We start from the raw sequence: 16,427 nt of genomic DNA, 5'->3' as shown, positions 1-16,427 counted from the left end.
ATCCCAGTTAGGTAGTTATAGAAAGATAAGAACTATAAGTTACAACAATTTTCCGGACGCGACGATTAAATAAATAAATAAATGAAATTACAGGCTTGCTGATAATTTAGGTTTTTTGGCGGCAGAAAGGGTCCCTAACCCTTCAGCTGGTTCGCCGGGTACGCCGCAATGGCTATTTTTGATATTATGAAAAGTTTGGTGGCCATTTTTGATATTTATAAAATATTACATTGCAAGACCGCATTGAGAATCACGTGGCTGTTTGGACAATCGCCAAGAGACCGCATTTGAGAATCACGTGGTTGTTTGGTCATCGCAATCGCGAACTCCTCTGTGATGCGAATGACATGTACACAAACATTAACCTCTCGACTTCGCAAGTAGAATTCAATTGGTAAATATTATGCTCCTCCTCAAGTAAATGACTTGGTGCACATGTATTGGCAGACCGTTTTGCTTTATCAGACCCGGTACAAGGCATATTATTGTCCCTCAATTAACTGACATAGGACGATTTGGTTGCAAGGAGAAGCTGTATGGTGGTGGGGAAGCCAGCTACACACTGTAGTGTCGCGCTATCTTCCCAGAACCTTATAGCACCAAATTCTAACAGGCCTTTGATCAGAGATGTGAGATAAAGTGTTGCACTTCACATTATCGGCTATTCAGTCGTCGTCATTGTATTGCTCATTAACATAGTTTCTAATACCGAAATCGACCGGAAGAGAAGTATAGTCAGCCTCACTGTCAGCAACGCATAGAAAAAAAAATTGCGTCATATTAGTACTTACGCCAATTTGCTAAATCACTGCATTTCAAAAAGCTATCATGAAAGAGTTATGCGACGTCTGAGTGATTCCTGATTTATTGACCATAGGGCAGTCAGCGATAGTAATCCCGAAAATCCAAGCAAAGAGCTTCTCCCCGTAGATTATCCTCAGTAGTCCTTTATGGATAAACAAATATACAGTTTTCGCTCAAGAGTTGTGACGCCATCGTCGACAAGCTCCTTAAAAAGGGTACAACTGTATACAAAATAGATCTCTTCTAATGAGCGAACTTAGGCATGGATACGCCTACCCAACTGCGAATTTCTTCATTCCACCAGCAGTGATGCCAATTAGTTCAGAAAAAACCTAACCGTGAATACTTTAACATCAGGGTTTCCGATATTCCTAGAGACAAGCCAGGAAGGATAAACAACTGGAGAATCGCCAATCGCATACTATTGTATCTGACTAAGATATCCCTCCCTATTCGTCTCTCGCCAATGATTTTTTCTAACTTCCGCCAGTGACGATGACTTAACCAACTTGCTCTACAATGGATATCATACGTCTCGCTTATGCCAACAATCCACCTACATACACCTGGTCGTCGAATGGTCGTCGAATTAGCGGAGGCTAATTGGAGTCGGAGGATATGCTCCACGAAAGTCAATATAAAATTCTCAGTCAAAGGTAGAGATTATCTTTTGCCAGAGGAAGAATGTCCACATTCCGCCATGTATTATTGGACTCGAAAGTTGCGCAAGCGATCCGACAATTTCTTGCTGAGCCCTGCTACTGTGATTGAATAGACAATATCTGTTCTTGCTGGTTATTATCATGTTTATTACTGAGATTTAACTACCGTTACAAACGCACATACGTAACGCCAAATAACGCAATCCATATTTAGTCGCCTAAAAATCAATCACGTATCCTTTTTCTTAATCCTATAACCAGAGTATGGTAACAACGATAGCATCGCCATAAGTAGCGGGTCGCCAACACGGTGAAAAGTCGATCCAAGTCGTCTGAAAAAAAGGATGTTGCCAGCTAAATTCACATGGATTATCTGAGATGGCTGGTAGTCGATACAACTTATTCTTTCGAGCGAGTGCCGAAGCTCCTCGAGGAGTCAAATCGTTGCTTCGTCCCAAGCGTTTTGTAGTTGCTCCCCGACGCGGCTTTTTCCACAATCTCGCCGGACTCTTTTAACAGACCTCATCGCTATCGAAGTACTCGCTCGAGTGTTCTGGCATACCGTCGGAGCGCCAAGTAACACGTGCCACATCACTCCACCGGAGCGCGGCTCGTCTGGGCAACGCGACGGTGGCTCGCACTTCCCAACTTCGACCGACGCAGCAGTTACTCTCGCCCTGCTATATCTGAGCTTTAGCAGCAGTTCACAAAATATCTACATATTTCTCTTTACTCTAACTTATCCGTATCATAATGGGATCGTGTATGTCAACAGAGGACTCGCACGAAGTGCAAGACCGCAAAAGGAGCGCTCAAATAGACAAATTGCTGGAAGAAGATCACAAAAGAGCTCAGAAAGTTTGCAAGGTCTTGCTATTAGGTAGATGTGGTTTGTTGCATTCTGTTGAAGTGACGGTTGTTAATATTTTTGTTTGTTCAGGTTCTGGAGAAAGCGGGAAATCGACCATCGTCAAGCAAATGAAAATTATACACCAAAATGGTTATTCTGCAGAAGAGCTTGCACTCTACCGTAGCACAATTTTCAAAAATTTGCTAGAATCAATACGAGGGCTAATTGATGGCATGAAGGAGCTAGAGTTGAAGTTGGAAAGGCCAGAAAACGAAGTAGGTTACTGGCTTATGTTAGTTTGTAGGCAACGTACGCGCTAACTTACCATCATAGGAGTATATTAACTATATTGTCGACTTTCATCTCGATAGCGACCCGTCGCAAATGCTTGATCCCAAAGCTGTTCGGGCAATCAACTCTGTTTATCACGACCCGGTTATGACTCGAGTCCTTGATCGTCAGACCGAATTTTACTTGATGGACTCAGCGAAATAGTACGGTATTCTCGGATATTGTGACTGTGCAGTTATACTAATGTTACGATAGTTTTCTGAATAGTCTAGACCGAATAGGTGCAAATGATTATCTACCTAACGAAACTGATGTCCTACGAGCACGTATCAAGACAACTGGCATTTTTGAAACCAAATTCCCAATGAATCAGCTCACAATTCATATGTTTGATGTCGGGGGCCAACGCAGTGAAAGAAAAAAGTGGATCCATTGTTTTGAGGGTGTTACACTAATCATATTTTGCGTGGCACTCAGCGAGTATGACCAGGTGTTGTTGGAAGATCCCGGACAGGTATGCAACACTACGTGCTACGTCTACATACAATCGCGTGCTTACAGTTTGATAGAATCGGATGTTAGAAAGCTTAATACTGTTTGATTCAGTAGTAAATAGTCGGTGGTTTTTGCGAAGCAGTATCGTCCTCTTCTTGAACAAGGTCGATGTCTTTGAGGAGAAATTGAAGAAAGTGGCACTGAGTGACTGGTTCAATGATTATGATGGTAAATATTACAGACGACTGTTTGGCTGGTTAATACTGATATGATTAAGGCGGTGACGATTTCAATAAAGCCGCAAAATTTATTCTTTGGAGGTTTACTCAATTGAACAGAAGCGGCTTGAACATCTACCCACAGTATGCAGTCTTATTACTAGTCGGAGGCAGAATCTTACTGACGTTGAATATCTAGTCTGACTCAAGCTACGAATACTAGTAACATTCGCCTCGTCTTTGCGGCTGTGGAAGAGACGATTCTACAAAACTCATTAAAAGACTCTGGAATTTTATGAAAGTTGGTTTGGATATGAGGATGGCTGTGATTTCTTGCATTTAGACATTGGACCCCTGTCTACACTGTCATGTGTGCGGGTGGCCACATTCTTTTTGTTCCTTCATTATAGGATTTGGTCGCATATTCAGGCTTTATATGAATTTGGCTCTGAAAATTTATCAGGCGTTTGAGATTTATTTGGCATATATTTATATTGAATTGAAATTGAATGCTGGCTACACTATAAGGTGTTGGCCATTCAAACCATGTATATGTACTTGTATATACGCGTTTACAGATGGACATGTAAGCAGGCGAATCTGTAACAAGGATATATATTCTGCTCGAAAGGAGGAGACATTCAACGTTGCATTGAGTCATCATTAAAAATCATGAAACTGCTCTGCATCTTCTGCTTTGGTGACGGTCAAAAAATAATGGGAACTGAGGACCAGCAAACCTGCAGAGGTTAGGGTCAGCGGAAATCCAACTTTGGTCGTCGCGATCTAGCCAATTCCCACGACATCAGTGTATCCGACAACTCTCTTCTCGAACGCAGCGTTGGTTGGCCTACTACTTCGTTTCAGAATCCGCCATGCCTCCGTCTGATAGTGCGGCCGACTCCCTGACTTCAACGTAAGTCGCTACTTTCCTTCGCGAGTGACTATCAGTTTATTTGTGGCGCGTGCACGAGTGGATTATTCACCACAGATGTTCAGGCGTCTCAGTCTGATGATCTGCAACATTGGGCACGATTAGATCTCGGGATACTGACACGTCAGTTAGATGGGCGATCGTGGAGGTTGGAATCGACAAGGTCCTGGCTAAGAACCTTGAGGAGGGTCTGACTCCGGCATTGGTAAGTACTTAGGTCTTGACTGTTCCACTATTACCGCTTTCATTTCTGATGCGTGGGCAACTAATGAGTACCTTCGTTGTTTAGTATATGAAAATTTATACGTACGTCTTCCTGGATAGTGCTTTTGCGAATATATCTGACAGTTGATGCGTCATCGGACGCGGGGTCCGTAATATAGTGCTATATATCAGTTTTGTACAGCGGCTAGACCTACGACTCAAGTTGGACACCCAGCAACATCACGAGGAGGTAGGATTATATGTTAATATCGACTTACATTGGGACAGAGACTGAAGAAAACATTGAACAGCTCAACTTCTCGGCGCTGAACTATACAACAAGCTTATCGAGTATCTCGAGAAACACTTGGAAAACATTAAGTTGGTAAGTATTGCCTGAATTACGCCAAATAGTAGTTATCGGACATGATCTGAAGCTTACATCGCGTAGGAGGCTGGCCAGTTCGTAGACGAGGGACTGATTAAATACTACATTCGCACTTGGAATCGATACACTACAGGAGCTAGATATCTAAATCACATTTTTGAATATCTTAACCGGCACTGGGTTAAGAGAGAACGCGACGAAGGTCGGAGGACTGTGTACGATGTCAATACCGTAAGTGGTTGCATAGACATGCTGTACAAGGTTTCTCTATTAATGCATGGCAAACTCAGTTATGTTTGGTGAAATGGCGATCTGTCTTCTTCGATTCGATACAGTCGAACCTGATGACAGCTGTGCTCAAGCTGGTTGAGAAGCAACGAAATGGCGAAAGTATCGAGAACACGGATATTAAGAATGTCGTGGGATCGTTTGGTAAGTTTGTACGCGGTCTGGTCCGGGATTGCATACTGACTAAACTTAGTTAATCTTGGGCTTGACGAGCACGATTCGAGAAAAGTTAGTTTGTCCGTCTACAAGACCTATTTCGAAGGCCCATTCATTGCCTCCACAGAAGCTTACTACAAGGACGAATCTAAGCGATTCGTTGCTGAGAACAGTGTAGTCGATTATATGAAGAAGGCTGAAGTACGACTACAGGAAGAAGCCGGCAGGGTTCAGTTGTACCTTCACCAGAGCACCGAGAAAATCTTGATGCGGACATGCGAAACCGTTTTGATATACGATCATGCCGATTTGCTAAGAGATGAGTTCCAGAACCTGTTGGAAACCAATAGACAGGAGGACTTGAAGCGCATGTTCACTCTCTTGTCTCGCATTCAGAATGGTCTGGAACCGCTTCGCGGAAAGTTTGAAACCCACGTCCGCAAGCAGGGTCTGGCAGCAATCGAGAAACTTGCAAACGAAGCTGGTGAAAACTTGGACCCCAAAGCATACGCGGACGCGCTATTGGAGGTTTACAGGCAATATGCGCATCTCGTGCAGTATGCTTTCAATGATGACACTGACTTTGTCAAATCATTGGATAATGCCTGTCGCGAATTTATCAACCGAAACAAAGTTTGCAGCCAGTCTTCGTCGAAGTCACCGGAGCTACTAGCGAAGTACAGTGATGCATTGCTGAAGAAAAGCGGCAAGTCGGCTGAAGACAGTGATTTGGACGCCAAGTTAAACGATATCATGACTATTTTCAAGTACATCGATGACAAGGATGTTTTCCAGAAGTTCTACACTCGTATGTTGTCGCGGCGACTGGTTCACGGTACGTCAACTTCCGATGACGCGGAGTCGAGCATGATTTCCAAGCTCAAGGAGGCCTGTGGCCACGAATACACAAGCAAGCTGCAGCGTATGTTCCAGGATATGAATGTTTCTCAGGATCTGCAAATACAGTTCCGAGAAGCCATGGCAAAGAATTTGGATCCTTCGGAGTTGACTATCGATTTCACAATCCTGGTGCTTGGCACCAACTTCTGGCCACTCACGCCGATTAACACAACATTCAACCTCCCAGACGAACTCGTCAAGACCTTTGAGCGCTTCCAATCATTTTATCAGAGTAAACATTCCGGTCGCAAGCTGACCTGGCTTTGGCAGTTGTCGAAAGGGGAGTTGAAGGCGAATTATCCAAATTCGTCAAACAAAGTCGGGTATACCTTTCAGGTGTCCACTTTTCAGATGGCAATTCTCTTGCCTTACAACAATGGTGACACATACTCCTACGAGCAGCTTCAACAGATCACGGCGTTAAATAAGGAATATCTGGTCGGCTCGCTAAGTATTCTTGTCAAGGCTCGAGTTCTCCTTTTGGAGGGTAGCGGGGAAGTCGGAGATCCCGGTACGAAGTACACATTAAACATGGACTTTAAGAACAAGAAGATACGAGTTAACTTGAACGTTCCTCTACGATCTGAGCAGAAGCAGGAAACTGAGACGACGCACAAGACAATCGAAGAGGATCGGAAGATGTTGATGCAGAGCGCTATCGTTCGTATCATGAAGGCCAGAAAGGTTTTGAAGCACGTTGTCCTGGTGCAGGAGACTATCGCTCAAATTAAGTCGCGGTTTACGCCAAAGGTTCCTGAGATTAAAAAATGTATCGATTTCTTGATTGAGAAGGAATACCTTGAGCGAATTGATGGCGACAGATATTCGTACCTGGCGTAATTACGATTTACAGATGTGGAAGGAGGTAAAACGAAGAATTGCATTGTAGTGAACGAATTGGTTGCTTGCAAGGCGAGGTGTTGTATCTTGGTCTTTAACGGTTGTTCTATACATGTCGAGGAATGAAGACGTGTTGTCATTGTACATGAACGAAATTATTGCAATTAGTCTTAACTGTGTTGTCACGAGAGTATAGGTTTTCGCGTTCGGCTTATCGTTTTGTTTACAGAAATAGATGATACTATATTTATGTGACTATATGTAATAAGTTCATTGCATTTAATTTGGATTCCATTTGCCAAGCAAGACGACAATGAGATTTAATAAGAAATCCCTAAGTAGTATATTATAAGAAAGCAAGCAAATAATCTTACCCGATTTTCTACTATATGCATGTATCGGCCCCTGCTACATCCCAGTACTTGCAGCGTATGGTCCATCGCAGTTTACATTTAAACCTCATTGCCACCGCCGCTGACTCGCTCGACAACTCTGAAGATACTAATTGTAAATGTCATCACCCACATTAATAATACCAAAAACAAAAACGAGGCGAGACCACGCTGTCGACTGCAGATAGGACCGTCGTATGGAGTTGCATCGGTTGCCTATAAATTTATGCGGTTAACTTGGAATAGATTGTTAGTGATGAGATAAATGACATGACATACACTGGGTACGGAAGGTGATTGACAAAGCCATTGCTTGTCATATAGAGTGTTGAATGACAAAGACAGATTAGCTGACGAGAATATGATAAACAATAGATCCAGCATGACTGCCGAATTGTCAGAAATTTCTACAACCAAAATCACAAAAGGACGTACTCAATTTGACTTTGTCTTTCGCGTTTCGTAGACCAAGTGGTTTACCAGAATACTCATCGTATGTGATGTAAACCAAATACACCATCGCGACAGATTGCACGCAAATGGCCATAATAGTTGACGGCTGCTGACTTATCGGCCCAGGACCATTATATTGGCTCGAGTACCTAAAGACGCTGACCGCCAAAGCCAATGCAAGAACAGATAATACAAAAATACCCGATCGGAGCGTCATGGGTACATATGGATTATCAAGGAGCATGACTCTCAGGTTTATCTTCCACCGTTTCCGACGTTGCTTTTCCGCAATCTCGGACGTCATTTGAAATTGCACCAAGCTATTTGTTGAATAGTCAGAGAAGCTACCACTCTGCGACAGTCTACTGCTGTGGTGGTGATCTGCCGTTGGGGCTGCCGTGGGAATAGATAGTGCTGCACCCGCTCGTGATACCAACTCGGACACAGCGCCTGTGGGTTTATGTTCCCGTCCTGGATTCCAAGGCCCACTCAAGTCCATTTGCTGTTCTAGATCCGATATTGGTATTATTTTTCGCTTCTGATGAATGAAGTGGCCTGATCTACTACTCTTGCTGACATTGCTGTTCTTCCGCTCATTAGGAGGCGTACCGTCAGGGTACTTGCTTTTGTCCCCGGTGGGACCCCGCAACAAAGCTCCTGCGGTTGTACCACTCCCTATTAAGGCGGTTGACACGCTCCGCAGCTCATTCTCGATCCTACCCTGGTCGGGCGGTTGTGATTGCAATACGAAATCCTTCCAGCGTGACTGAGAGGAGCCTGCCTCTGTGGAATAAAATAAAGGTTCTGTTGTGTTCGTAGCAGCCAGAATCGGCGACGGTGGGTTCTGCAACTGATTCCCAGAAGTCACATGCGTTCGGCCAGATGATGAAGTCACAGAGAGATTGGATGGCCGAGTATTATCATTCGATGTCACTGTACCGCCGTCAGACTGTTGCTCCTGTTGCTCAGTCTCCTTGGCAGCCCACACCGGCACAGCCCGCGGAGATAGCATTGCTGTAGGAGCCGATGCCTTCACCACTGGCCTTTGCGGCAATCCTGTAGTTGTAGTGCTCCTGCTTGACTCAGCGGGAACTGAAGTGTCCGGCAAGCCCTTATCTCTCCCTGCTGACTGCGGAGGCATGGGCTCCTCTGCCGGCATCTCGGTGTTGATATTGTGTCTCGTTTATTCTTAATTCTTCATATCCACCATTGCCGCTCCAAAGCAACGCCTGCTGAGTCGAGTATGCCTATTCCAAGTTGCTGCGTTTCAGATCGTCGATAACAAGTATGGGAATATGGACGAGTTACCGCGACGAGGGAATTTCAGATCGGCCCATGCGAAGTACAACAGTGCTGAAATTAAGGTTCGATGATGCGGCTTTGAGGTGGAGCGGCCGCACGGAAAGTACGGTTCGGTGACGTTGCCGGTTGGCAGATCGGACGAGTCATCTTCGCAGGATTGCTCGTCGTCAAGCGGCCCAAGCCGGTGGGGACAAGTCTTCGTTGGTCACCTTGTGTTATTGATGCATTGCCTGTGAATAAAATATCGGTAGATTTACGGGATTAATTCAAAGATTAGACTGAAAGTCTCGATCGGCTTAGAAACCCTAGCCCGAACATTTTTCCGTTAATTCTTTATGTCCATCACCAGCTGCCTCACCCCTCCAGAGACTATTGTATCGAGCCAATGGTATTAACGTCTTCGGATCCAGAGCCTTTCACTATTAATGTGCCGATAGCAGGCACCCTCAATCAGTTTTGGCATCCTGTGCTGCAGCAAAATGGATGCGTGTTCAAGCCCATTGAGCACTTCGAGGTGGCAATGCTGAATTTAATATTCCACCCGAATATCAACTCGACAAGCATTATGCGCGCTGATATTCTGTACGACAGCGTCATTGATAGTCGTAAAGACGTTGCTGTCAGTTTTGAGAATTATGCAATTAAGGAAAAGGAAATATGCTGCGAAATAGAGAAACTTGGCATCTTTTTGCGGTGTGTACGCATTAAAAGAAGGATTATACGAGAAATAATTCCGAGGAATCAGGACAAAGATTTGCCGATGCGACAGAGCTGTTTATTACTATCAGATGGTGCAGGTTCATCTTCGATTTTGTACCTACCGCATGGCATAGAATCGCCGGAATCGACACCATATTACCACCCAGCTGTGTCTGGCATCCTACTTCACTACACATCCACGCGGACCCACAATGGCACGAATAGACTTCAGTTATTTTATCGTTTATTTTCACCGTCACCAGAAACTGTGGCACTACCAAATCGGCTCGAACGAACGGCTCTCAGACTGCTAGCGACAGCGTGCAAGCATTCGCTCGGGGTCATGAACGGGTATCAGAAACGTGTACAACACGACGTCGTTATTGATCAAGTATCATTTCAAGATACCTATGTATCACTTAAGCGGCGATATGCGCGCGATTTAGTCTCGCGCTGGGTAGAAAGTACTGATCCCAAAAAGCATGTTTTTGAAGATCTGGCGATCGCTGCTTTCTTGATGGAGCTTTGGGATGCTAGGTATACTGAAAAAGGTAGCGCCAAAAAGAGTATTAACTTTGTCGATATTGGATGTGGAAACGGAGTGCTAGTGTACATCCTTATTATGGAAGGATACACCGGCTACGGCTTCGACGCCCGTCGTCGGAAAACGTGGGAGATTTTTCCTGATCACGTACAAGACTGCCTGAGAGAGGAGGTGCTTGTACCTTACTTATGTTTAGATACAGGCATGGAGATAGGTAATAAGGGGCTCCGATTTCACGATGGAAAATTTCCAGAAAGGACCTTTCTGATTGGCAACCATTCTGACGAGCTGACGCCGTGGATCCCGTTGCTAGGGCAGCCATTTATAGTTATCCCTTGTTGTTCACATGCCCTTTCTGGTGCTAAATATCGCTATCCTACATCTATTCAGTTACCGCTGGAATCTGCACCGCGACATAACCAGAAGCTAAGCACATATGGAGCGTTAGTCGAACATGTCGCCAAGACCGCCCATGATGTGGGTTGGGTAGTCGAGAGAGAGATGCTGCGAATTCCCAGCACGCGAAATGCCGCTATAATTGGTGTGGAAATGCGCAGTGGCGATGCAATGGGACAAATATGGACAGCAGAAGACATAATTCGCCGCGAGGGAGGTGCAGCCGGATTTTCTGATCGGGTCGTTGTGCTCACGTCAAAGAATCCTCGATCCCATTAACGTGGTGTACTTGTAGATAGTTTTACTTTATGGCATAGTGTATGCATATGAAATGCCAGGAATACATTAGAGAGGTTGAACCAATAATGGTAATTCAGCCTCATGATTATCGCATGAACGCCCATGAAAATACTTATTTGATGCCAATCCACAGTATACCAACAAACTGGTGCCTTATTAGCTACCAGTAAATGCAATGCAAAATGCCCGATGTTAAACGAACTCCGGTAACACCGCTGGATCCCTCAGTTAACCATTGGCCTACATGACGCCCATGAATACCTCTTACTCCGATGCCAATCTGTATAAACACATGTATGCAGTGCTATCTAGTTTGCGTGTAAAGCCTATTCATCGTCAACATTCTCGAGCTTTATGCCCGCACGCCCTTTCCCCGAATAGTTGTCACCAGACTGTAATATCGGGCTTCCTACGCGGTCCAAAAACTTCGACACCTGTGACTTATGATATGACGACATTCCTGGAAGCGTCTTCTCACTTGATCTCCCAGGCACTGTTTTAGCACTGGACCTCCCAGTGATTTCGCCAGGATCAGAGTGATTATCAAGTTCGTGACCTCCATTATTCGTCGCTGGCGAATTCGGCGTTGTAGAGACGCCGTGCGCATGCTGCTGGCCCTTTGCCATGCCGTTTACTTTGCGCTTTTTGGTCGCTGGCTTGGTGGGTGGTGACTCGTCCTCTGTGACATACGGTGAGGACGGAGATAATGACATGGGTGAGGCTATTGACGGAGCTGAGGACGAGGCTGCGGCACTGTTACAAGTTATTAGTATTTGCTATCACGGAGGCGGAACCCATTCTCCAATATATAGCCTCCAACAGTATACTTAGTCTCACAACAAGACTCGATATACAAAAATAGTATGCATACTTCTTGTTCCTTGCGCCACGTCCACCAAGACACCGTTCCAGATGCGCTGCGTATCGCGACGCAGCAACTTTTCGAGCACAGTTAGTGCATTCAAAGTACGATCCAGACTCAGAAGCCTGTTGTTTTGCTCTGCCGTAGATATCCTGTCCCGGTCGATCTACATAGTGTCCCTTGCCGACGGCTCCAGATGATGCACGCGAGTGATGGATCGCGCCGCACGAGGGACATGGTTGCCGACTGCGTTTCTCTCGCGAGAAAGCTTCTAGTGCGATGTCATGGGTAATAGGCTGGACAAGATCTTGCAGTAAAGAGAGGCTCTGAAATAGAAGTGGTCAGCAAGAGGGCAGACGTAAGTGGTAAATTTGCCGAGGGAAGGCGCGGCTAGCGATACATACAAGTAGAGGCAAGCTGATCTGTGGCTGTGAAGACGACATGCTGAATGTCCGCCTCTCAGTAGTCCAAGAAGCAACAATATAATCTATGATCGTTTATCACTTTGCTTTGCCAAGAGTTGACCTGACAGAGTATGTACTTGCGTTTGGTGAACTCAAGCTTGTACATTGCGACGAGAAGCGGCTTGAATGCCGAGATACTACCCTAATCTGGAGATCAAACCCTAATAGATGAGATCCTTATTAACTTAGGGCTGTGATTATGGGTTTCGGAGTTAGGGCACAGTATGCATGGACTTTTGGAGCATAGTACTTTTCTTTGCCGCCTCTCGACATCCTTGCGTCTGGGCTGCACGGATCCCTCATCTCAATATCGCCCCGCAATAGCCACCGTGAACTGCTCTACTTGGTCTCTTCGTTTCCCATTGTCCAAATCGACTGCTTCGATCAATTGGTGTTTTCTGTCACTTCATATATTGGGTCTACCCTCCGGTCAACTGAGATAACGGTTGGATAACAATTCCTGAATCACAACAGAGCGTTCTTTTACTGCGGCTTCGAGTCCCAAGCCTGCAAAGATTTTCCGGTATATACAGAACCCGCGAACCTCAATGGCGACCACGACAACGTCGGCTGCAGGTTCTACAGAGACGTGCGATGTCTTGATCTACGGTACGGGTCTTGTCGAAAGCATTGTTGCTGCGTATGTAATTTGTTTTATTCATTGCCATATAGACTTCATTGCGCCTTTGAAAACAGATTTGCTGCGTTCACAGTTAACACACCATTTGTAGTGCTCTTGCATGGCAAGGAACCAATGTTTTACATATAGACAGCAACCCGTATTATGGAGGGTCATGGGCTGCTCTGAATTTGGATGAGCTCAAAGCTTGGACCGATCGTGTGAACGAGGCTGGTAAGTGACACTTAATTAATATCTTGCCTAAACTAAAGATCACATATTAACTGCATGGTTTTAGCCTCCAACAGTATGTCCTATCAAACACTGCAAGTGGATAGAATTCATGCTCACATGACATGTAGATACCCCGTTCTCGGACGCTTATCTTTATATTTCGCGCAACCTTGATCCACGGAAATATGCAATTGATCTCAGTCCACACATCCTTTTCACGCGCTCTGATCTGCTCAACCTCCTCATTAAGAGCCGCGTATCTCGCTACCTTGAATTTAAGCCGCTGGGATCCTTTCACACATTCGAGCAAGACTCGTTTGAGAAGGTTCCCGGAACGAAGGAAGACATTTTCACGAGCCAGACACTTACACTCCTCACCAAGCGCAGTCTCATGAGATTTATGAAGTTCGTTCTCGACTGGGAACAGAACACTACCGTTTGGCAAGAGTACAAAGATGAACCAATTTCAAAGTTCCTTGAGGAGAGGTTCGCATTGGATGCCCCACAGATAGTCGAATTAGTTCACTCTATTGGATTATTACCAACGCCAAAAGCGCCAACAGAACTGGCACTTGGTGCAATAAAACGCTATCTGACATCGATGCAGGTGTATGGCAATTTTCCAGCTATGTATTCCATGTACGGTACCGGAGGCGAGCTTGCGCAGGGCTTTTGTCGGTCAGCGGCTGTTGCTGGCGCCGTCTATAGACTCGGCACCAAGCTGATAGGCTTTGACGAGACGACCAGTGACGCAGAATTAGATTCCGGCGAGAAGATCAAGGTCACAGAAAAGATCATTTCGAGTGAAGGTGTTGTCGCTGGTGACGAGGAGATCACGAGAATGGTGGCTGTTGTCGAGAAAGACTGCAAAGAATGGTTTGCTGAGGGTGAATCTGCTGCCGTTGTGGTATTCCCAGTAGACACCTTAGACGGTAACCGATTTGCCGTGCAGGTGCTTGTAATGGGAAGCGGTAGTGGACAGTGCCCGTCCGGTCAGGCCATCTGGTATCTTTCGACGCAGGAAAGTGGCGAGCAGGGTCGGAAATACTTGTATGTGGCACTGGAGAAATTGGAAGAGACTATTCTTCGAGAGTCGACGGAGAATTTCGAGTTTGACGTTAACGAAGAGGAAATATCTTACCTGCCGAACGGTTTGCCTGTCATTTCATCAGTGCGGTTAGGCGAGAGTTTGAGGAACTTCACTCCCAAAGAATCGCTGAAGTATCTCCTTAAGCTCACTTATTCTCAGAAAGTGACGGTCAGGCCTATTGAGCCTACTGCAGACTCAAAGGTGATATGCACCATCGCGCCATCCATCGATCTCGCGTTCGAAGGTATTGTTGATCAGGCAAAAGGTCTCTATGAGCTTGTTACAGGTACCACCGACGACTTCTTTGAAGTTGATTTCGAAGATGAGGACGATGATGCTACCGCAACTGCTGCGGCAGCAGATACCGATATTCGCGATATCGCCGAAGACAAAGAAGACGACGTCATGGGCCACCACTCCGATTTCGAGGAAGTGGCTGGTGAAATGACCATATAATTTGGCTAGACAAGTGTCAACGACGGGAGTTTGAGTTTTAGGTGTGTGGTATATTTGTGCTTTTGCGCTGCAAGGGGTCTTGTACGTTATTTATGTGATATAATTTGCTTTTTGTGTATAATGATGGAATATTGATTGGTTAATTAATTTCGGCACCGGCAGATTATACCGGCCAATACGTTAACAACTAGACAACGTCTACATATGACAATCCACAAAGTATCCATGCTCAACTCTCTTCTAATTATCTGGTAGTTGTTTATTCAAAAATTGGAGAACATCATTGATCTCCTGTGGTGACGCGCTGTGAGTCAGGCCCTTATACTCGTGAAACTCGTGCGGAATATTTAGAGATTCCAAGATCTGCTTGGTGAAGACGCCGTACTCGTATTTTACAACCGGATCGCTAGTACCGTGACCGACGAAAAATGGCATTTTAATCCCCTTTTTTTCGTGGAGCTACAATGGTTAACAATTTGTTCGTTTACCAATCTACCAGGACAAACCTTTGATATTTGCGATCGCATGGGAATGAAGCCTGACAAACCAACAACTCCACCAAGCTTTACGTCCGTAGTTAGACCAGTCTGGAAATTTCAGTTATTAGCAACTGCCCGTTGTGGATTTGGTCTTCCAAGTTGTTTCGAACTCACCAATAAACTGATTGTGCAGCCTTGGCTGAAACCACCAATTACTATTCTCTCGGGCTTGATACCCTTAGCGATCTCATCGTCGATAAATTTTCGTAGTCGGCCGGCACTTTCAAGCATCCCATGGGTATCTTCCTGAGTCTCGACCTTGTCAAGTGATACGATATCGAACCAGGAAGGCATCTGAAGACCAAAATTCTGAATACACGCATTAGACCGGGCACGCCCAATATACTTTGTACGCCACCGTAGGCTCATAGAGCAATAATAGCTACCTACCAGAGTAACCTTCTGCGTCGGAGCGTTAGGGAAAATGAACGCGACATGGTCAAGGACCTTCAACTTTCTATACTCGTCCGCCAAAAATCTCCATCCGGATCCCGAGTCACCAAGACCGTGCAAGAAGATGAAGGTAGCAGTGTGCTCCTTGAGAGCGGGGATGCGGACTGCTGACATACTTGTACTGGTATCGCCGGCGAGCTTGTGTGCTAGTGATGCAGGGTCTTCTTGTGGAGACTGTTGTGCGGCGGTAGACTGTGAGCGCTGCGAGTCAAGCCAAAGGAGCCGCGGCGCAAACAGATACAAGAGGAAGAGGCTCGCAAGGGAGGGAAGCAGAGCGCGGCGGAAGAGAGCGGTGGGCGACAGCGTGGATATTGAGCAAGATATGCAATGGTGGTTATATGAGATGAGTTCGTCGGCTACTGCAGAAGCGATGAGATGGTCGGATTATCGAGTTTATTAGGGCAGAGAGCGGTGGTGACAATGCGTATCGACCAGTAGTAGTAGTATGGAGCAGTGCCAGGATACAAGTTAACAACAAATCCAAATTTTTGGTCAGTGTAGCTCACCGAACATTTTTTTTACTAATGATAGTGGTCAGAGACTGCGATTAACAAACCTTGGTGGACATACCTACAAATTTTGCCGTTGTGTCAC

General features: G+C 45.5%; 7 protein-coding genes across 7 annotated transcripts; 4 read left to right on the top strand and 3 right to left on the bottom strand.

Annotated features, from left to right (window-relative positions):
- The first annotated feature begins 1,923 nt into the window (after positions 1–1,923).
- Positions 1,924–3,990, top strand: V1513DRAFT_444012 (guanine nucleotide binding protein, alpha subunit). The gene is made up of 7 exons (XM_066897907.1): positions 1,924–2,346; positions 2,407–2,591; positions 2,650–2,810; positions 2,863–3,121; positions 3,177–3,330; positions 3,380–3,464; positions 3,520–3,990. Exons 1-7 carry the CDS (start codon positions 2,220–2,222, stop codon positions 3,617–3,619), a joined length of 1,071 nt encoding a protein of 356 aa, XP_066753957.1. The 5' UTR covers positions 1,924–2,219; the 3' UTR covers positions 3,620–3,990.
- Positions 3,991–4,060: 70 nt separating this feature from the next.
- V1513DRAFT_444008 (Cullin) lies at positions 4,061–7,342 on the top strand. The gene is made up of 7 exons (XM_066897906.1): positions 4,061–4,459; positions 4,544–4,560; positions 4,638–4,708; positions 4,770–4,843; positions 4,910–5,077; positions 5,137–5,278; positions 5,328–7,342. The coding sequence occupies exons 2-7, from the start codon at positions 4,547–4,549 to the stop codon at positions 7,028–7,030; spliced, it is 2,172 nt and encodes a 723-aa protein (XP_066753956.1). The 5' UTR covers positions 4,061–4,459; positions 4,544–4,546; the 3' UTR covers positions 7,031–7,342.
- On the bottom strand, positions 7,287–9,226 carry V1513DRAFT_399300 (uncharacterized protein). Its single transcript, XM_066895452.1, has 3 exons — positions 7,858–9,226; positions 7,702–7,808; positions 7,287–7,638 (listed from the first exon to the last, which is right to left on the bottom strand). Exons 1-3 carry the CDS (start codon positions 9,032–9,034, stop codon positions 7,483–7,485), a joined length of 1,440 nt encoding a protein of 479 aa, XP_066753955.1. The 5' UTR covers positions 9,035–9,226; the 3' UTR covers positions 7,287–7,482.
- A 92-nt stretch (positions 9,227–9,318) lies between these two features.
- V1513DRAFT_444003 (uncharacterized protein) lies at positions 9,319–11,209 on the top strand. Its single transcript, XM_066897905.1, has one exon. The coding sequence runs from the start codon at positions 9,563–9,565 to the stop codon at positions 11,093–11,095; it is 1,533 nt and encodes a 510-aa protein (XP_066753954.1). The 5' UTR covers positions 9,319–9,562; the 3' UTR covers positions 11,096–11,209.
- On the bottom strand, positions 11,081–12,546 carry V1513DRAFT_399293 (uncharacterized protein). The gene is made up of 3 exons (XM_066895451.1): positions 12,383–12,546; positions 11,988–12,304; positions 11,081–11,869 (listed from the first exon to the last, which is right to left on the bottom strand). The coding sequence occupies exons 1-3, from the start codon at positions 12,419–12,421 to the stop codon at positions 11,443–11,445; spliced, it is 783 nt and encodes a 260-aa protein (XP_066753953.1). The 5' UTR covers positions 12,422–12,546; the 3' UTR covers positions 11,081–11,442.
- A 94-nt stretch (positions 12,547–12,640) lies between these two features.
- On the top strand, positions 12,641–15,057 carry V1513DRAFT_443996 (GDP dissociation inhibitor-domain-containing protein). Its single transcript, XM_066897904.1, has 4 exons — positions 12,641–13,082; positions 13,174–13,295; positions 13,360–13,368; positions 13,424–15,057. Exons 1-4 carry the CDS (start codon positions 12,991–12,993, stop codon positions 14,839–14,841), a joined length of 1,641 nt encoding a protein of 546 aa, XP_066753952.1. The 5' UTR covers positions 12,641–12,990; the 3' UTR covers positions 14,842–15,057.
- V1513DRAFT_443994 (Phospholipase/carboxylesterase/thioesterase) lies at positions 14,955–16,388 on the bottom strand. Its single transcript, XM_066897903.1, has 4 exons — positions 15,771–16,388; positions 15,495–15,689; positions 15,348–15,428; positions 14,955–15,300 (listed from the first exon to the last, which is right to left on the bottom strand). The coding sequence occupies exons 1-4, from the start codon at positions 15,945–15,947 to the stop codon at positions 15,082–15,084; spliced, it is 672 nt and encodes a 223-aa protein (XP_066753951.1). The 5' UTR covers positions 15,948–16,388; the 3' UTR covers positions 14,955–15,081.
- Between the last annotated feature and the right edge of the window lie 39 nt (positions 16,389–16,427).

Source organism: Lipomyces chichibuensis (genome assembly GCF_038497645.1).
Source record: "Lipomyces chichibuensis strain CBS 12929 unplaced genomic scaffold V1513scaffold_13, whole genome shotgun sequence".
Classification (NCBI taxonomy): domain Eukaryota; kingdom Fungi; phylum Ascomycota; class Lipomycetes; order Lipomycetales; family Lipomycetaceae; genus Lipomyces; species Lipomyces chichibuensis.
This window is presented reverse-complemented; position numbering and strand designations above follow the sequence as displayed.